Source organism: Pan troglodytes, chromosome 11 (assembly GCF_028858775.2).
Source record: "Pan troglodytes isolate AG18354 chromosome 11, NHGRI_mPanTro3-v2.0_pri, whole genome shotgun sequence".
In the NCBI taxonomy this organism is placed as follows: domain Eukaryota; kingdom Metazoa; phylum Chordata; class Mammalia; order Primates; family Hominidae; genus Pan; species Pan troglodytes.
This window is the reverse complement of record NC_072409.2, coordinates 8776746-8797910: the sequence shown is the minus strand read 5'-3', so window position 1 is coordinate 8797910 and position 21165 is coordinate 8776746. Positions and strand designations below refer to the sequence as shown.

The 21165-nt window shown below is 55.8% G+C and overlaps 1 protein-coding gene across 1 annotated transcript in view; it reads left to right on the top strand.

Annotated features, from left to right (window-relative positions):
• Positions 1–7233: 7233 nt before the first annotated feature.
• Positions 7234–21165, top strand: part of PRRX2 (paired related homeobox 2) — a 57478-nt gene continuing 43546 nt past the window's right edge. The window contains exon 1 of the mRNA XM_016961831.4: positions 7234–7796. Coding sequence (XP_016817320.1) covers positions 7538–7796 — 259 coding nt within the window. The 5' untranslated portion in view covers positions 7234–7537. The remainder of the gene's footprint in view (positions 7797–21165) is intronic.

The following is a 21165-nucleotide window of genomic DNA, read 5'->3' as shown; positions in this document are numbered from 1 at the left end:
TCCTCCCAGGTTCAAGCAATTCTCCTGCCTCAGCCTCCTGAGTAGCTGGGACTACAGGTGCATGCCGCCACGCCTGGTTAATTTTTTGTATTTTTTAGTAGAGACAGGGTTTCACCATGTTGCCCAGGCTGGTCTCGAACTCCTGAGCTCAGGGAATCCACCCGCCTCAGCCTCACAAAGTGCTGAGATTACAGGCGTGAGCCACCGCACCCAGCCCAGTATGTTAGTTTTCTATTTGTTGTTACAACTCATCACAGGCTGGTGAGGTGGCTCACACCTGTAATCTCAGCACTTTGGGAGGCCAAGGTGGGTGCATTACTTGAGACCAGGAGCTTGAGATCAGCCTGGGCAATGTGGTGAAAATCCCATCCCTACAAAAAATTAGTCGGGTGTGGTGGCCTGCACCTTAGTCCCAGCTACTCCGGAGGCTGAGGTGGGAGGATGGCCTGAGCCCAGGAAGTCAAGGCTGCAGTGAGCTATGATCACACCACTGCACTCCAGCCTGAGCAATGGAATGAGACTTTGTCTCAAAAACAAAACAAAACAAAACAACAACTTATCACAAACCTATGATTTTAAAAACACAAATTGGGCCAGGCGTGGTGGCTCAAGCCTGTAGTCCCAGCACTTTGGGAGGCTGAGGTGGGTGGATCACTTGAGGTCAGGAGTTCAAGACCAGCCTGGTCAACATGGTGAAACCCCGTCTCTACTAAAAATACAAAAATTAGCCAGGCATGGTGGCGCACACCTGTAAACCCAGCTACTGAGGAGGCTGAGGCACAAGAATCGCTCGAACCCAGGAGGTGGAGGTTACAGTGAGCTGAGATGGTGCCACTGCACTCCAGCCTGGGCAACAGAGTGCTCGCTCTGTCTCAAAAATAAATAAATAAATAAATAAATAAAACACAAATTGATTATCTTAGCTTTCTTGGAGTCAGAAGTCCCGGGCTACAATCCAGGGGCTGGCGGGGCTGTATTTCCTTCTGGATTCTGTTTCCTGCTTTTTCCAGCTCCTGGAGGCTACCTGCGTTCCTTGGCTTGTGGCTGCCTTCCTCCATCTTCAAAGCCAGCAACAGCCAATAGAGTCTTTCTCACATCACATCACTCTGACAGCAACTCTGCTGCCTCCCTTTTCCACTTGTGATTACTACATGGGGCCCAGCCAGATAATCCAGAACAATTCTCCAGTGTTAAAGTCAGCCGATAGGCAGGCTTAATTCCATCTGTTACCTTAATTCCCCTTTAACACATTCATGGGTCCCAGGGATTATGATATAAACACCTTTGGAAGGTCATTATTTGCCCACCACAGCCTATTCTAGGTATTTATTCTTTGTGTGTGTGTGTGTGTGTGTGTGTGTGTGTGTGTGTGTGTGATGGAGTCTCGCTCTGTCGCCCAGGCTGGAGCGCAGTGGCGCGACCTCGATTCACTGCAAACTCCGCCTCCCGGGTTCACGCCATTCTCCTGCCTCAGCCTCCCAAGTAGCTGGGACTACAGGCGCCCGCCACCACGCCCGGCTAATTTTTTTGTATTTTTAGTAGAGACGGGGTTTCGCCGTGTTAGCCAGGATGGTCTCGATCTCCTGACCTTGTGATCTGCCCGCCTCGGCCTCGCAAAGTGCTGGGATTACAGGCGTGAGCCACCGTGCCCGGCCATTCTAGGTATTTATTCTTAAGAAAATAACGGTGTGGCCAGGCGCGGTGGCTCACGCCTATAATCCCAGCACTTTGGGAAGCCAAGGTGGGTGGATCACCTGAGGTCAGGAGTTCCAGACCAGCCTGACCAACATGGAGAAACGCCGTCTCTACTAAAAAGTACAAAAATTAGCTGGGTGTGGTGCTGTATGCCCGTAATCTCAGCTACTCCGGAGGCTGTGGCAGGAGAATCGCTTGAACCTGGGAGGCAGATGTTGCAGTAAGCCGAGATTGTGCCATTGCACTCCAGCCTGGATGACAGAGACAGAGTGAGACCCCCTGTTCAAAAAAAAAAAGAAAGAAAGAAAGAAAGAAAGAAAAGAAAAGGAAAAAGAAAATGGGGAAACTGAAGCCTGAAGAGTTTAGGAGCCTTAATGAAAGCCCATAGTGGCCGGGCGTAGTGGTTCACACCTGTAATTCCAGCACTTTGGGAAGACAAGGTAGGCAGATCACCTGAGGTCAGGAGTTCAAGACCAACCTGACCAACATGGAGAAACCCCATCTCTACTAAAAAATACAAAAATTAGCTGGGCATGGTGGTGTATGCCCGTAATCTCAGCTACTCGGGAGGCTGAGGCAGGAGAATCACTTGAACCTGGGAGGCAGAGGTTGTGGTGAGCCGAGATTACGCCATTGCACTCCAGCCTGGGCAACAAGAGCAAAACTCCATCTCAAAAAAAAAAGGAAAAAGTCTTGAACGCCTCCTGTGTGTGTTAAGGCCTTTTAGGAATGGGTTATAGGTGATTTTTATTCTCTTAATTCTAATGATGCTTTCTAAAATCTCAACCATAACATATTACTTTTGCAATAAGAAAGGTTACCTTTTCATTTTTAACATGTGAGCTTTTGAGACTGGGGCAAATATGAGTTTTCACTGAAGGTCAGACCTAGAACTTAGCCTCAAATGGAACCACCAGTGAATAATCAGCTCCTTCTCCACGAATCCCATCTGGTGAGCAGGGGCCCTCTTGGTTTCCCTTCCCTTTCTCCCTGGCCGGCTGCAGTGCCCGGCTCAGTAACCACAAGTTGATCTGAGAGGTTCCGAATGGGAATCCTATTTGCCCTCCATTTCCTCTTCTGGGTTAGCCTCTCAGATTTATCAAAATCATCATGAAATGATTTATTTTTAGCCATATCCCTTTGGGGTGATGAGTCCCTGAGTTCTGCCCTCCTGGGGTTCCCTGGAGTTTCCTTGGGTGTATTCCCAGGCTGGATCAGAGCTGACGCTCATGCTCAGCAGGTTATAAAACAGGAGGTAAACATACTTCCACTTTTATAACATAGGACTATAGTATACAATCCTAAACATAAAACTATATGTAGGACTGTATATTATAGAACTTTCTTCATCTCTCTAGATAGATAGAGATAAGCTACAAAGATATATTCGAATTATTTTTAGTTCATCCCTTTTTCTTGTCTTATTGCACAGTACAGCAGTCTATGCCCTTTGCCCCACCCTTCCATCCCTGCCCCAACCCCAGCCCTCATCCCCAGGCTGGGCAAGGGAATAGGTAGCAACAATAATGATGGTAAATCCACAAGAACCCTTTGGATTGGTTCCTCTACTATCCCTATTTTACAGACGATGGGACAGACTCAGGGAGGATGGGCAAGTGACATATTCAAGGCCACGCAGCCAGTAAATGGCAGTGGGTAGATTCATACCCATGTCCCTCAGCTGCACAGTCCGAGTTCACCATCCTTGCCCTGTCTACTTCTCAGAACATATGTTTATTTTATTTGTTTTATGTATTTATGTATTTATTTATTTTTTGAGACAGAGTTTCACTCTTGTTGCCCAGGCTGCAGTGCAATGGCGAGATCTTGGATCACGGCAACCTCTGCCTCCCGGATTCAAGCAATTCTCCTGCCTCAGCCTCCTGGGTAGCTGGGATTACAGGTGCCCACCACCACACCCAGCTAATTTTTTGTATTTTTAGTAGAGATGGGGTTTCACCATGTTGGCCAGGCTGGTCTCAAACTCCTGACCTCAGGTGATCTGCCCGCCTCAGCCTCCCAAAGTGCTGGGATTACAGGCGTGAGCCACTGCGCCCAGCCAGATATTTAAAAATAATCATTGTTAACATGTATTAAATGCTCACTAGGTACCAGGTGTCCTTTATTTATACATTGGTTTATTTAATCCTCCTAACAGCTCATTTTCTTTTTCTTTTTCTTTTCTTTTTTTTTTTTTTTTTGAGATAGGGTCTCTTTATCTGCTGACCTTCCCTCCACTATTGTCCTATGACCCTGCCAAATCCCCCTCTGCGAGAAACACCCAAGAATGATCAATAAATACTAAAAAATAAATAAATAAATAAATTAAATTAAATTAAAAAAAAGAGATAGGGTCTCACTCTGCTGCCCAGGCTGGAGTGCAGTGGTGCCATCACAGCTCACTGTAGCTCAACCTCCCAGGCTCAAGCAATCCTCTGATCTTAGCCTCCAAGTAGCTGGGGACTATAGGCATGCATTGCCACATCAGCCACTTTTTTTTTCTAGAGATGAGGTCTCGCTATGTTGCCCAGGCTGGTCTTGTACTTCTGGGCTCAAAAGATCCTCCTACCTCAGCCTCCCAAAGTGCTGGGATTATAGGCCTGAGCCACCACACCCAGTCAGCTCATTTTACATTTAAGGCCCCCAAGAGAAAGAGGCTAAGTAGATTGCTCAAAGCTCAGGCAAGGTCTTGATCTGCACCCAGGAGGCTGGTGCCAGACAGCCATCATGCTACAGAGATGGAGTTACCTCTCAACATATGTAGGATAAGTAATTGCAGGAGTGAGTGGAAGAAGCCACTGTGGCCACTGGCCATGCCGAGAGATCGGAACACTGCACTTCCCAGCTCTGGGCCTCGCATTGCTGATCTGTAAAACAAAAGGGCTTAGACCAAACAATTTCCATGGTTCTCCCAGCTCTAGAAGAGCTTTCACCTTTTTTTGGCCTCAGTTTTCCCATCTGTCTTCCAAGGGAATGATCTAGATGATCCCTCAGGCCCTTTGACTGCACAGGCCAATGCCAACAGTACCCTCTGTGTGTCCCAGGCCATGGGGCCGGAAGTTCACCTACTATGGAGTCCCCATTGTGCCCAGGAGACAGGCTCTTCATTAGGCGCCTTCCACTGGCAGGGAGCTGGGGCTTGGAGAAGGGAGGTGCTGATTTTTTTTTTTGAGATGGAATTTTGCTCTTGTTGCCCAGGCTGGAGCGCAGTGGCGCGATCTTGGCTCACTGAAACCTCCTCCTAGGTTCAAGCGATTCTCCTGCCTCAGCCTCCCGAGTAGCTGGGATTACAAGTGCATGCCACCATGCCCAGGTAATTTTTGTATTTTTAGTAGAGATGGGTTTTGCCATGTTGGCCAGGCTGATCTCGAATTCCTGACCTCAGGTGATCCACCTACCTCGGCCTCCCAAAGTGCTGGGCTTACAGACGTGAGCCACCACGCCCGGCCAAGGTGCTGAATTTGAGGCCACATGGCAGTAGGAGCATAGCTGGGGCTGGAACCCTGTCTCCAACACAAAACTGTTCTGCCTCTGGGATGAAGCCTCTACTCAGTGGGCTGTGCTTTTCCTGGGTAAGACCCCTCCACTCTGCGGGTTTTGCTGGGTGCAGGGGCAGGGTCCTCCCAGACATCCTGAGCCCAGTAGTGGCCCTACCCTGCTGGGTTCCTCAGAAAGTGGTTCAGCCACACACACTGTGGGCAGCACTGGGTATGCCCTGGTGCCCAGACTGGGCTCCTCCCAGCCGCCTAGGATGAGGGAGACTGGCGCCTCTTTGCTGGCCTTTCTTGCTGGACACTCCTTGGAGCAGAGGTCCAAGGACAGAGAACCCCGTCATCTCCAAACCCTCCCTACCCATGTGTGCACCTGCACGGATTGCTGTGGCTAAAGACACTTCAGGGACACTCGGCCTCATTTTTTAAATTATTATTTCTTATTTTATTTAATTTATATATTTTTTTGAGATGGAGTTTCACTCTTGTTGCCCAGGCTGGAGTGCAATGGCGTGATTTCGGCTCACTGCAACCTCCGCCTCCCAGGTTCCAGCGATTCTCCTGCCTCAACCTGCCCAGTAGCTGGGATTACAGGCGCCCGCCACCATGCCCAGCTAATTTTTTTTATTATTATTATTTTTAGTAGAGACAGGGTTTCACCATGTTAGCCAGGCTGGTCTCGAACTCCTGACCTCAGGTGATCCACCGACCTCAGCCTCCCACAGTGCTGGGATTACAGGCGTGAGCCACTGTGCCCGGCCTACTCGGCCTCATTTTGATTCCTTTCCAGCGCGGGAGGGGGTGGGGGCGGACACAAACAACACACGCTGTGAGGATTATAATGTATTGCTAGGCTTTCCTTAAAAATAGTGTTCCCGGCTGGGTGCGGTGGCTCACGCCTGTAATCCCAGCACTGTGGGAGGCCGAGGCAGGTGGATCACCTGAGGTCAGACGCTGGAAACCAGACTGGCCAACATGGTGAAACCCCTCCTCTACTAAAAATACAAAAATTACCCGGGCATGGTGATGCACACCTGTAATCCCAGCTACTCGGGAGGCTGAGGCAAGAGAAGCGCTTGAACTCAGGAGGCGGAGGTTGCAGCGAGCCGAGATCACGCCACTGCACTCCAGCCTGGGCGACAGAGCCAGACTCTTGTCTCAAAAAAATAAAAATAAATAATAATAATAATAAATAATAAATAAAAATAATGGTCCGCAGGCTTTCAGGGATGTGTGCGGGCCGGTTTTCCATGTGGGAACCGGGAAAGGATGTGCTGAAGGCTTCCTCCGGTAGGCGACTTTGGCTGATGTGACTTTATGCCTCGTAGTGAGGGCAGGGCGACAGAGGGACGGGCCGGCGAGCGGCTGTCCTGGAGAAAGAGCAGAGGCATCCCGGGGGGCTTAGGGTCTCAGGTCTGCTCACTCCGCACATCTTTTCTGTGCTTTCATTGAAAAACAAAACTGAAACAAGAGCGGACACCTAAGTCTGCCTCTCTCTTTCCTGTCACCCGTCTCAGGCTGGCTGTCCTCTGTGTGTGCGCCAGGAATTCTGCAGCGAAGCTCCTGCCTCCCCGCTTGGTTTTCCTTGGGGAAGGGCCTGGGGCCTCCTGGGGGGTGGGCACCGGGTGTGTGGGTGTGTGTGGGGGACCTGGCAGGGAGCAGCGGGGGAGAGGCGGGGTGGGGGCTCGCGTACACCCCAGGAGCCTGAGGATGCGCTGCCTGCTGGGAGAGACAGCCTTGGGGCGGGTGGTGTGCACAGAGCTCTGTCGGCCAGCGCGGGCGGGCGGGGCCGTTGTTGGGGGCGCTGAGGGGAGTGAGGCTGGAGCTGGGAGTGGGGGGCTCGTCCCCTCCGTCTCTGGGCCGCCCCCTCCACCTGCGGAGGCGATTGTAAAGGGAAGGGGGGAATCCCTCTGCCATCACCTCCCAGACACTTGGGGGATGGAAAACGACAAAACACGGAACCTCCCACTCCCTAAAAAGTGGGTGGGGAGGGTGAAGGGAGGACACCCCTTCCCCGCCCCCAGCGCCAGCAGCCGGGGTGGGGGCGGGCGAGGCGCGCGGGGAGGAGAGGGCGGAGGAGAGGACTGGGGGCGAGGTTTGCTTCAAGAAGGGGCGTGTGGCCGGCGCAGCGCGTGCACCAGCGGCTCCGGAGCGAGCGGCCGTGGCTGAGAAGGGGAGGGCGGAAAGTTTGTTTCCCCGACGTCAGCGCCGGGCGGGCCGCGAGGCTAGGAGGCGGCGGGAGCTGGGCAGATCGCGGGGCGGCCGGGGCTCTCGCTCCGACCCGCGCCCGCGACCCTTCCTGGGACCCGAGCCCGAGACCCCCGCCGGCCCCCCTGGGGCCGCTCGCGGGCATGGACAGCGCGGCCGCCGCCTTCGCCCTGGACAAGCCGGCGCTGGGCCCGGGGCCGCCGCCGCCTCCACCCGCGCTGGGGCCCGGCGACTGCGCCCAGGCGCGCAAGAACTTCTCGGTGAGCCACCTCCTGGACCTGGAAGAGGTGGCGGCGGCCGGGCGGCTGGCGGCGCGGCCCGGGGCCAGGGCCGAGGCGCGGGAGGGCGCAGCACGGGAGCCGTCCGGGGGCAGCAGCGGCAGCGAGGCGGCGCCGCAGGATGGTGAGTACGGCCGGCCAGGGACGGGGGTGGCGGGGCCGGGGCCGGGGCGCGGGGCCCGGGGAGCCGGCGCGGGGCGGGCGAAGATGCAGGGCGCGTGGTCGGCGGCAGGACTTCTGGGGGCGCGTGTAAGTGACGGTGGGCGGCGGTTGACCAGCACTCTGGGCTGGGGGAGGGGGACCCTCTTCGGGTCTTGGGGTGCGTCCCCACGGGGAAGTGCGCTGCCTTCGCTCCCCAGTGTTCGGCTCCCGAACAGCCTGGGAAGTGGGTGTGGCTGCTGCCGCGTTACAACTGGGGAAACAGAGACCTGAGTCGGGCAAAGCCGCTGAGCTGCACGTTGGGGTTTCAAACCCGCCCCCTCCCGCACGAGCGAGCGCCGCCCCAGCTCCTCCTCGGTCTTAAGTTGGGCTCTTTGGGGGGCGAGGGTGCCTGCCCACCCCCACCCTCCAGTTTGCCCCGGGAGCAGCTGCCTCGGTGGAACGGCCCAGCCAGGCCTCTCTTCCCCGGCGGAGGTCAAAGGTCATCAGGAAGGGGCTTTAAAAACAAACAACCCACCCAAGTGGCCTTTTTCAAAAAGTGACACAGGATGGCAGGGTCCTGAGCCCTTGGTAAGAAGGGGAGGGACGGGGAGAAGATGGAGAAAAAGCAAAGGCCCCAGCCCCGGACGGTTCAGTGGGGGAGGGGAGGACCGGAGTCCTCGCGGCTCAGCACACACTAAGGATGGGGGCCGGGTGAGCTAGGCCCCTGTCCCCTAGCTCTGGGGATGGGCCGGCCTGCTGGGGGCTCTGGGCCCCTGAAGTGTGCCCGCCTGACTCCAGCAGCCCTCCCACCCGCCCCGGGGGACCCTGTTCCCGGCACCAGCCTCCAGGTCTCAGGGTGCCCAGGCTGGTGGCTGCGTTCCTTGGCTTTTCAGAGACAGGAGGTGCAGGGAAAACAGAGGTGGCTGCAGCCTAGTCTGAATCCATGTGCGTCCACGAGGACGCCTGCGACACGCCTGCCTTTCACGGGGCACCTTCTGAGTGCACCCAGCTGCTGCCAGCCTGTGGCTGAGATGAAGCCACTGGCTCCCTCATGGCAGCGGCCACCACTCACTGGCCACAGTGGACTGGCCACTGGCTGCACCCTCCGGGGTGAGTGTGAAGCCAGCAGACCTCCCAGGAGTTGGGGTTTAGCTCCTCAGTAGAAAAGGGGAGGGAGATGTCCACTCTGGCCCGGAGGAAAGCAGGTGCCCTCTGGTTTGTGCTGGGGGAATGCCCTGCCGGCCCAAGGTCATTTGAGGACCTCAGCGGCTCTGAGCCGGTCCCCCAACCCCAGGACAGAGGAGAGGTCCCGGTTTACCCTGATGAAAGGAGACTCCAGGGGTTGGGAAGAGAAGGAGGAACAACTTGAAGGTGAAGGGAAAGAAGGAAAGGAGAAGGCAAGGAAAGGAGAGAGAGAGGGAGGAGAGACAGAGGAAGAGGAAGGAAGGGAGAGGAGAGAGGGGTGAGGAGGGAAGGAAGGGGGCCAGGGTGTCTCGTACTCCAGTCCTGGCCAGGGGACGGCCTGCCCATTTCTGACCTACCCCCTGCTGTGGGGACAGCTAGGGAAGGCCGTGCTTCTCCCGGACACAGTGTTGGAGGTCTCTGGTGGCGGGTTTCCCCGGGGATCCCAGAACAGCTAGTGTCAGCTGGGGATGTGGGCGCCTAGACAAGGCCCTTGGCAGCCTCCAGGCAGCTGGGTGTGCAGTGGGTCTCCCCAGCAGCTCCCTGGGGCTAGCCACCCTCCTGGAGAGCCCATGAGGCCTCCAGGCCTTCTCCTAAGAAGGGGCATTGGCACACTGGGAGTACCCAGGCATGCTTGGGACACACTGGGTGTGGGATCAGGTGGGGTGGCATCTGGGCCAGGCTCCAGGAGGCGCTCATGGGCTGGTCCGTCTTGGAAGCTGCCTAGCTCTGCCCTGAGGACGATGGAGCCCTGGCAGGGAGAGTCCCTGGGCTCCGCCCGGGGTGTGGCCTGGATCTGGGTCTACAGGCAGAAGGTGGAGAGAGGGGACTGCAGGGCAGGCGCCAGTTTCCAACTCATCCCTCTGGGTCAGGCGGCCCCACCACTGCCACTTGCTGTGGACTCCCAAGTCCTAAAGGCTCCAAAGGTTGGGGAGATGGGATCCTTCTTTCCCCATCCTCGACCCTTTGAAAGTGGGCAGCCAAACCTTGCTGGGCTTGCCGGGACTGCAGACATCAGGCCAGTGGGCTGAGTCTTGGGCTGCGGCATCATCCTCCAGTCCTGGACATACAGGAGCCCGGTCCCCTCACCAGGGATCCAGACATGCTTGGAGGTGGGTTTTCCTGTGGCTCTTGGAGTTGTTCTCAGGTCCAAAGAAAGATGGTCTGGCCGGGGGCGGTGGCTCACACCTGTAACCGCAGTGCTTTGGGAGGCTGAGGTGGTTGGATCACTAGAGGTCAGGAGTTTGAGACAAGTCTGGCTAACATGGTGAAACCCCATCTCTACTAAAAATACAAAATTAGCCGGGCGTGGTGGTGCATGCCTATAATCTCAGCTACTGGAGAAGCTGAGACAGGAGAATCCCTTGAACCCGGGAGGCGGAGGTTGCAGTGAGCCAAGATTTCACCACTGCACACTGCAGCCTGGGCAACAGAATGAGACTCCATCTCAAAAAAAAAAAGAAAGAAAGAGATGGCACCAAAGAGGGAGTGCCCCCATTAGAAAAATAAGGGTTAGCCAGGCGCAGTGGCTCACACCTGTAATCCCAGCACTTTGGGAGGCTGAGGCAGTTGGATCACAAGGTCAGGAGTTCAAGACCAGCCTGGCCAAGATAGTGAAACTCCATCTCTACTAAAACTACAAAAATTAGCCAGGTGTGGTGGCAGACGCCTATAATCCCAGCTACTCGGGAGGCTGAGGCAGGAGAAAAAAAAAGAAAGAAAGAAAGAAAAATAAGGGTTAATGGGGGACACCAATGAGTTAGGAATTAATATGTCTTCAATCTGCTGGGATAGCAGGCTCAAACTTTTATTTTTTTAATTTAAAATTTTTTGTTTGCACAAAGCCACAAGTAGATAAAGCCCGCTACTGCCAATGACTTTCTAAGACCAGGCTCCCTCCAGAAATGGCCGGGAAGACCGTGGCTTCGCCAGTGACTCAGAACAAACCAGGGTCGCGGGTTCCTTCCTCCCCAGTCAAACGCTGAGGGCTGCACCAGGCGCTGAGCTATGCCAAGCACGTTAGGAAAACAAACCCTGGTTTGCTGCCTTTGCAATGACTTACAACAAAAGAAACCACATTAATAACTGAGATTTTCTCTAAAGCATTCCCTCCTGTGGGCAGGGCGGAAACAGGGACGTGGACACACTGGGAAAATAAACAAAGCCCCTAGAGCCAGGCAGGGGTGAGGCCTCTGGCCAGGGAAGGCTGGGCGGCCAGTGCTCAGGGCTGGTACCTGCTTTGGAAAACCCCAGGATTCACTGCAGGAGAAACCTTGGGATCCCACGTGGATTCATTTTCCAGAGATTTGGGAAGATGAAGTGCTTGCATCTAAGGCACGGGGCAAGGCAGGGTTAGGTGGGAGCCCTCGAGGGGCTGTCGGTGCATCTGTTAATAGGGGTGAGTCTGGTTTGTGGTGGGGGTCCCCAGGGCTCAGCTCAGGGCCTGAGTTAAGAAACTGGCAGACCTACCTTCAATTATTTTTTATTGCAATAAAAGATGCCTAACATCAGATTGACCATTTTCACCATTTACAAGAATGCTGTCCAGTGGCATTACGTCCGTTCACATTGTCGTGCAGTCGCCACCACCATCCATCTCCAGAACTTTCTCATCTTCCCAAACTGAAACCGCACCCCCTTGAACATGCATTCCCCTTCCCCCAGCCCCTGGCACCCAGCAGTCCGCTTCCTGTCTCTGTGGATTTGACTACCCTAGGGATCTCGTATGTAAGTGGAATCCTACAGTATTTGCCGTTCTGTGACCGTCTTATTTCACTTAATGTGACGTCTACAGGGCTCACCCATGTGGCATGCGTCAGAGTCTCCTTCCTTCTGAAGGCTGAATCACATTCCACTGTATGGATGGACCACATTGTATCCGTTCACCCATCTACAGACACGTGGGTTGTTCCCATCTACTGTGAACAGCACCGCTGTGGATGTGGATGTATACAAGTCCCTGCTTTTAATGATTTGGGATATCTAGTCAGTGTTGGAATGGCTGCATTCTATGGTAGTTCTACCTTTAGTTTTTTTATTTTTTATTTTTTGACGGAGTCTTGCTCCGTTGACCGGGTTGGAGTACAGTGGTGTGATCTCGGCTCACTGCAACCTCCGTCTCCTGGGTTCAGGTGATTCTCCTGCCTCAGCCTCCCGAGTAGCTAGGATTACAGGTGCGTGCCACCATACCTGGCTAATTTTTGTATTTTTAGTAGAGACAGGGTCTTGCCTTGTTGGCCAGGCTGGTCTTGAACTCCTGACCTCAGGTGATCCACCCGTCTCAGCCTCCCAAAGTGCTGGGATTACAGGTGTGAGCCACCGTGCCCGGCCCTACCTTTAAATGTGTTAAGCGACCATAATACTGTTTTCCACGGCTAACTTCGGTTTTTAACCGGCCTCCCTGTAACTGATGCTGAAACAGGGCATCATCACAAGACCAGAGCCAGGCTTCGGAGGAAGAGACAAAGGGGTCCCTTCAGAGCCCAGCCTTTGAACGACAGCTTGCGTTCCTTCCCCTCCCCTCTCCCCTTGCTTCCTCTTTCTCTATTTCCTGGGAGCCCAGCCTTTGAAAGGCAGCTTGCGTTCCTTCCCCTCCCCTCTCCCCTTCCTTCCCCTTTCTCTATTTCCTGGGACAAGGGGAGTCATGCAGTCAGTGAGCATTCTTTGGGGGGCTGGGATGCTCCAGTTGGGGTCCTTGCTTTTGCCTTCCTCTCCGTGTGTGACCTTGGGGGTGTCATGTCCCCTCTCTGTGCCTCGTTCACCACCTGAACAGTGGGAGACGGCGTGCAAGGGTTGGGAGGCCCTCCCGACTGAGATGATTTGACTCAGGCTTAGGAACCCCATGATGGGCGTGTCTCCCCGGGATGTGGGGTCTCTGAGCCTGGGTCTGAGCTGGGCCTGGTGCCTGGACCCTCAGATGATCATGTCTCAGCAGGAGCTGGGGAGCAGGGAGGGAGGAGGAGTGAGTGAGAGGCTGAGTGCCCAGGGGGCCTTCCGTTTGGGAACTGCTGGGCCTCCCAGCGTGGCTAGGGCGGGATAGTGGCCTGCATCTCGGCCTTCTTTTTGCCAGGGAGGGTTGGTTCATTATTTGTGGTTCCAGGACCTCTTGCTCCTCTGTCCAGTAGATCATCTGGGTGGAGCTTGGGGGCCTGGCACAGGGGGCTTAGACCGGCTTGCCCTTCTCTGTGAGCAGAAACTCAACAGGCTGGAGCCACCACTGTCCCCTCCCAGAAAACTCCAGAAAAGTAGCTTGGAGCAGTAGTGACAGCGCCAGCTTACACACCTCCCTTGAGGCCTGAAAAGAACCCTGCGAGTCAGTGTTGCCATCTGTGGGATAGGAACAAGGGCTGTGGTATCCCTCATAGGGCGTGTCGAGCCCTGAGTGGGTGAGGGTTCTGGGTACCATGCCTAGTTCATAGTAAAGCGTCTCCACCGCAGCTCCTGAAGATGCTCTCTGAGGGCCTGTGAGTCAGGCGAGGCTGTCAGAGGCCCAGACAGGCAAAGCAACCTGCCCGAGGCCTCACAGCTGGGAAAGGAGAGGAGGGATTTGGTTTTGGATCACAAGTCCAGGCCTCCCTCTCCTGCACAGTCCTTGGGCTGGAGGAGTCAGGGAAGGGGAGCTCGCCTGGCTGTTGGGGAGATTCTGGCTGAGGCTTGTTGGGGACTAAAGCGGGTGGGAGGGGAGGGGCGGCACAGAACAGGCTCTGTGCCTATGTTAGGCGTTTCTGAGTGGGTGGGGGCAGGAAGGAAGGTTTGCGGTGGCTTGTCCCAGGCAAGTATGTGGGGTCAGGCTGGACGCGGCAGAACTTGGGGCACTTCCGTGGTTTCCTAGACCCTAAAGGACAGTGGCTCACCCAGGGTGGAAGGGGACCTTGGGGGTGATTTAAGGGGACCCAATGCTTGCCTGAAGATACCCTTACAGCAGTGTACCACCCTGGGCCAGAGGCTGCGCCAGTGGGGCAGAAGGGGGTGGCCGTGGTGGGGCTGAAGGAAGGCGTGAGGGGACGTGGTGAGAGTGACCGGGAAGCCTCGTGGGCACAGCAGCTGTGTGTTCTGCATGTCGGCTGGGGCATCACAGGCCTCATTGGAGTTGTCCTCCTGCCAGCCGTGTGAAGCCCATTTTATGAAGAGGGAAACTGAGGTGTGAGGTGAAGGTCACACCGTTCCCATTCCTGTAAGATTCCAGCCTGGCCCTCCTGTTCCAAAACCCCTGATCTCCACCACTGCCTGAAGCTGCCCCTGGCTCCCGGGAATGCTGGGGTGGCCTGACCAGGGATGTCCACCCCCAGGCAGGCGCAGGCTGCATTCACGGGCCGTGAGGTGGCCCGGGGTTGGGGGGGTTCTCCTCAATATCTCCAGCAACCTGGCCTGGGTCATGTCTCAAGTGTGAGGGAGATGGGTCAGGCCTGGAGAGTGGGGACTGCCCGGGGCTGGGGTGTTTGACATGGGAGTGTGGGGGTGATGCCCTTCCCCTCCTGCCCAGAAACAACTGGAACGGCCTCCCTCACCTGTCTCCAGCTGCCTGGATGCACGAGAGCTGTGGAGGGTCCCTGTCTCTGTGTAACAGCAATAGGACAGGTTCCCTTTCCCCCTCCATCCCCAGCTCCCGCACTTGTTCATTCATTCATTCATTCTACAGTCATTTTCCGAACACCTATAATGTGTCAATCCTTGAGTTCCACTGCCGGCCTGTGGTTCCCAGACTTCCAGTTTTCAAGTCCAGTTAAATTTCCAGTAACTGAGAGGAAGTGGCATACAGTGGACAGTGTTAAAGGTTTGCCAAGAAAAGCCATTTACTCACAGCCCTATGTCCCCACCCTTTCATCCAAGAAAGAACCTTTTAGTATCTTCATCTCTGAGTACAGAAAGGTTCTTGGCTGGGCAAGGTGGCTCAAGCCTGTAATCCTAGCACTTTGGGAGGCTGAGGCTGGAGGATTGCTTAAGACCAAAAGTTCAAGACCAGCTTGATCAATGTAGCAAGACCGTGCCTCTACAAAAAGTAAAAATTAAAAACAATTAGCTGGGCATGGTAGCATGCACCTGTAGCCCCAGCTACTCGGGATGCTGAGACAGGAGGATCCCTTGAGCCCAGGAGTTCGAGGCTGCAGTGAGCTGTGATTACACCGCTGCACTCCAGCCTGGGCAACAGAACAAGACCCTGTCTCAAAAAATAAAAAAATGAAACAAACAAAGGTTCCCAAAATTGACTTCATTTAGCTTCATAAAAAGCTCACTTATTGCCCCTATTTTTCTCATTTTGTTGGTAAAAACTTTGTCCTAGGCTGGCATTTGGGAACCACATGGTCTGGCTTTCCCAGACTCCCAGACACAAAGACACACACAGACCCATACCCCCCATGCCACACACACACACACACACACACACACACACAAACACAAACACAACAGGCACACACACACCCCTCATCATGAGGGCTCCAGCCCGGCCCCCTGATGGAGCCCTGGCTGTTAGTGGTCAGGGCGGCCGCAGCGGCTGGAGAGTAGATGGGCAGATACATCTGCACCTGTGTGGGCCAAGGGTTAAGTGCCTTTTGCGAGGTGGTGAGTAGGAGAGAGTCGTGGGAGCTTCCTGTTTAGACAGAGGGAGGTTGGGGAAGTTATCGCGCTGGCTCCCACACTGAGCACACGAAGAGATGGGGTGCCCGGCGGTCAGCATCCAGCAGGTAGGGAGGTGACATGGGGCAGGGGGGCAGGTGGCACAGCATCCCCAGCCTGGAAGAGGCAGAGCTGGCCACGGCTGCCCCTCCCAAGGAGCATGGCTTACTGGGACACCCCGCTCCAGCCAGAACCCAGGAGCCACAGAGTCGCACCAGGTCCTGGAAGCAGAGGTTGTTATGAGACCCAGAAAGCACTGGGTCCCCGGTTGCTCTCGCTGCCCTGAGCCCGGGTCCAGCCGCCCTGCTCTGTGTCCCTTCCACATCACGGAAGCTGTTTGTGCCCAGCCAGGCTCTGGGGGGCCACCAAGATGACAGCATGGGTCCCCTTGGGGCCCTTGATGGCTAATGATATCTTTTCTTGTGTCCTAAAAATGAAGCAGACTCTGGAAGATATTATTTTGGTTTATCTCTGTGATTGATTCTGCTTTTCTGTGCGTGGGATGGGCAGCCTGGACCTTCCAGTTTGGGGGCGGTAGGAGGGGCTAGGAGTGAGTAGGGGCAACGGGTCATGGAGCAGCCAAGGAGCTGAGGCCTGTAGGATTGGGGACCGGGCAACAGGCTGTGGGCTGCAAAACTCGCAGTCTTTGGAGAAGGCTTGGGAGTGAGACAATGACAGAGAAGGAGGCCCAGGCTGTGAGGACTGGAAACTTCCACAGAGGGACCCCCCCGCCCCCAGAGCTGAGCGAACACCTCAGTTGCTTGAGATCTGACAAGGTGAGGGCAGGTGACCTCCTGTAACACTGCTGCCCAAGACGCAGTGAGAAGGGCCCCAGACTAGGAGTCAGGACATGGGGTTCCTGCCTCGCCTTGCCCAGCTCTACAGCTTGAGACACACCCTGTGGCTGGTCTGAGCCTCCATGTCTCCATCTGCAAGACAAGAAGGTTGGACATTTGTTTATGGACATATTTAGTGTGGTCCCAGGAGTCACTGCGTCGGAATCACCCAGAGAGCTGGTGCGTGTTCCCAGGTCCCACCCTGACCCACCTGTCCCACCCTGACCCACCGGATTGGACTCGGAGCCTGGGCCTGTGCGTCTGCATTCAATAGCCCCCTGCCTAGCGATTCTTGTACCCTGCTGCGGGCTCCTTCCAGAGCTGACTCTGCCTCCATCACCCTCCTCAGTTTACCCGAGTGGAAAGCGGTCCTCTCGAGGGGACAGAGAGGCTGGGCAGAGCTGCCGCAGGATGCATAAGGCTGGCTCTGGACCTGGAAGGGCCCGGAAGTGTGCAGTATACAGGAGAGGGAGGGGGCTGCGCTGAGGCTAAGCCCCAGCATCCCCAGGGACTGGATTTTGTGCTGAAGCTGCACTGCCAGGTCTAGGAGGAAGTATTTGCTCTCGACCATCCACCAGCATCCATTGAGCACCTACTGAGTACCAGCCCAAGGCAGCCCAGGGGGTTGGAATGCAGGGGTGATGTGATAGGGACGATTCCTGTCTCTCCCTCACCAGCATCCTGACCCCCTCTAGCTTTGGTGGCCAGGGTTGGGGTGTAGGAGGCAGTCAAAAGCACCCCTGCTGAGCTGGAGCCACTGGACAAGCCCCCTCCTGGCATCCTGCCGGCACCTCCTGCCCCCCTGCTACCCTCCCTCCCCCAGGGGGTCCCCTCAAAGGGCTCTCTTGGGGATGGGGATCCGCTGCCCCCAGGGGGGGCTGGCTTGCCCCAGACTTTGTCCTCCTGCCCCACCCCCGCCTCCCTGTCTGTCCTCCCCCACTGCTGGTCTCCCCCTCGCTGGCCTCCCTTCTTGCCGTGGGCGCAGACGTTTACACGCCAGAGATGGCGTTATTAAAAATGACATTTAACCAGAGCTGGAATTACCACGCGGATGGCTGCAAACCTCGGAATCAAAGCGGGAGCCGCCGGGCGGGCGCGCCTGGCAGGGGCCTCGCAGCCTATCTCGCCGCCAGAGCTCTGCGCGGGCCTCCCATATAAAACCCCGCAGAACGCCGAGGTCTTGAAAGCCAGTGCACCTCCTTTCATTAGACTAACAAATAACGCGTAACAGAAAACAGCTGTTAACAGCAGCCCCTAATGCTCTCAAGATGGTGCCTCAGGCAGCCGGTCCAGCCAGTGGGCAGACGGTGGGCAACTCAGCCTCAGGTGGAGGCTGCTCCCACCCCAGGTGGGTGTAGAATGTCTGGCACCCTCCCGTTTTTCCAGGGCTGGGTCTGCACCCTCTGGGACCTGGGAGCCTCCTTCTCCTTCTGTCCTTCCTCCTGCTCAGTCATTCACCCGCTCCTTGCTGAGAGCCCATGTCTGAGGGTCTGTTGGCAAGGGGTTGGGCCCTGGGACGGTGGGAATCAGGGGTGGCATGGCCAAGAACATGGGAAGCAACAGCCAGATCTTGAGCTCCAGCCCCACCTCTGGCCCGCTGAGGGACCACGGCTAGTTTCTCTCTAAGCTCCTTATTTGTCATCTGGGGAGGACAAGAGTCACACCTTCTTGCAGGGAGGTTTTAAGGATTTGGGAGATGATGGAAGTGGAGTTCTCAGCAGGCAGCCAGACAGTGCTCAGAAGAAAGAGTATCTGCAATCGTGGTTACAGCTGAGGAACCCGGTGCTCAGAGAGGCTAAGTGACTTGCCCAAGGTCACACAGGGGGTGGAGAAGCCAGAGCCCATGTGCTTTCAGGACACTGTGAAGCAGGGACTGAGGCATTCAGAAGTGGGTCTGAACCGGCCCCTGCCCTCAGACGGCTTCCAGTCCACAGCTGATGCAGAGGATGAGCTCCCTAGCCCTCACTGAGGCCAGGCAACCCCTTGAGGCCCCCACCACTAACCCTGCGGGCTTGGAAGCCAGAGGGGCCTCCAGATGCAGACATCATTCCAAGTGTGGGTGCTGGGAGACCCGGGGCCTCCCCAGAAGCCGAAGCGTGATGCCCGCAGCTCAGAGGGGCTCTGTCCTCAAACCTGGAGAAAGAAGGGCTGCATCCTAGGCTAGGGAGAAAAATCCAGAGAAAACCTCCCTAAGTTGGGAAGAAAGACAAATGGGCATTTTGTTTCATTTCCCCTCATGGTGAAGCCACAGAAGAGACCCCTTTGCCTTCCCCCTAAGAGACTGTATGTTAAACTCCGTGCCTCCCCACTTGCCACCAAGATCCTGCTCTGCATTTTGCTTGCAAGAAAACTGCATAGGATTCTCCTTATTTGCTCATTTGTTCAGCGCATGTGCGTGTTGTTTTGAGGCGTGGTGCTGGGAAAATCCCAGTGAACAGGCCAGCCCTGGTCCCAAAGGGCATAATCTCAGCACAAAGCGCCCACAGCGATCCCGTTCTTACCATCTGCCAGTCTCCGAGCTCTAGGATTTATGCAGAGCCTCTCACTGAATCACTCAGCAGCCTCACGAGAGAGGTGAAGCTTTATCCTCATCTTACAGACGAGGAAACCGAGGCTCAGAAGGATAAAGTGACTTGACCCAGGAAATAAGCAGTGATCCCCAGAGCCCAGGTATCACACTGGCCACCTCACGCCGGTGCCTCAGATGGCCAAGGAGCCGCGCGGGGTTCTCCTGCTAGAAGCAGCCTAGGCTCTGCCTCTGGGGGAGGCCCAGGAGGGATGGGGGGGTTCCTCCCCACCTCCCGGTTCCTGCCTGGAGAGCTCTGCAGTGTCCTGAGGAAGGCCCCCCTCCAAACCCCCCATTTGCAGGGACACACCCATGCAGACACTGGGCCGTGGCATGGTCAGGCGGGGAGGCTCCAGGCCTTGCTGTGATGGGGAGGGGGGTGACCAGGGAGGGGCCCTTGCCTTAGGGAAGCTCAGGTTTCCTAGAGACATCATGTTTTAATTGGAAGGCCAGCCTCTCCCGCAGAGCGGGCCGCCCCACCACCACATCCCTGGGGGAGGAGAGTGTCAGGGCTCAAAGCGGGAAATTGCTAGAGACAAGAAGTAAAAACGGACTACTCTGATTTCACTGGGAAGGAAGAAAGAAAAGGCAAAGATCTAATACCAGCTGAAAGCGGGGTTGCTGTTTAAAGAAAACTGTTGCTGTTGCAGCAAATTTAAGGCTGCGGCTGCTTTTTCTTTCTTTCTTTTTTTTTTTTTTTTTTTGCGATGGAGCCTCACTCTGTCGCCCAGGCTGGAGTGCAGTGGCGCAATCTCGGCTCACTACAACCTCCGCCTCCAGGGTTCAGGTGATTGTCCTGCCTCAGCCTCTCGAGTAGCTGGAATTACAGGCACGTACCACCATGCCTGGCACATTTTTGTATTTTTAGTAGAGATGGGGTTTTGTCACGTTGGCCAGGCTGGTCTCGAACTCCTGGCCTCAGGTGATCCGCCTGCCTCGGCCTCCCAAAGTGCTGGGGTTACAGGCGTGAGCCACTGTGCCCAGCCTAGGGGGCGGCTTTTTCAAGGGGCTGGTTTCTCTGTCAAGGGAGGAAATTCTGTGAACGCTTCTCTCCTTCCACAAATACTGTTGAGCACCTACTGCACGCCAGGCCCTGGCCAGGCACAGGGACCCCTGCAGGAATCAAGGGAGCTGTGGTCCTTGGTGTGAAGGAGACATGCGGGATGCTATGACAACACACGACGGGGCCCCTGCATTGTCTGGAGGTTCAGGGAAGGTTTCCTGGGGGAAACAGAATTTCAGAAGGGACCTCAAGAATGAGTGGAGTTGTCCAGTAGAGGAGGTCAGGGAGGGCGCGCCGGGGGGAGGAAACGGCAGACGGAAAGGCTCCGAGTGGGAAAGAGCATGGCTGTTCTGGAGCAGAAAGGGTGGGAGAGAGCATGATGGGGGCCTGTGATCTGGCAGACCTTGTTTGAGGTGTGTGACTTTTGTATTAAGAGCAGTGGGGATGCGTTCTGTGTGTCTGTGAGTGTCCAGAGTGGCCACTCACTCCGGCCCTCTCTGGGGGCTCTCTCAGTGAGCATCTCTTATGGTCACATGGGAAGCCAGTGTCTGATATGGGGATGACAGTTGTGTCTCAGTTGCCCAGAGCTCGCTGGGCTGCCCCAGTCTCCAAAGGAGCTGACCACAAGCCCCTAACTGGCTGCCCCTGGCCCAGCTGCTGTGAGACCTGCACTGCCTGAGAAGCCCAGATCCTGAGCCAGGGAGGGAAAGCTCCAGGAGCCATTTAGAGCCAGAGGTGGGGCAGGTGGCCGGGCCCCACGTCGCAGTCCACCACGTGCAGGACGGCAGCACCAATCAGGGAGGTGGGGACGGGGATGCAGATGTCCAGGCACTGGGGAGCCATGGCTGGTGATGAATTCATGGTGTCAGGGACCCAGGACCAGGGCTGTGTGTCCCAAGTGCATGATGACCCTGGGGTGGAAGCTTTGTTCACAAGATGAGGAAGGAAGGCCATCCCAGGCTATCTGACCTTGAATCCTGTATTCCACAAGGAATGGAGGGAGTCCGGGGTGCTGCTGCAGAGTCGGAACAGTTGAGCTGGGTGACGGTAGCAGGGGGGAGGTGGCTGTGAGGGCCCACCTCCATCATCGTTGGCCCCATGATCCAAGAGGACCATTTATTGTGCACCTGCCAAGTGCTACACCCTCTGC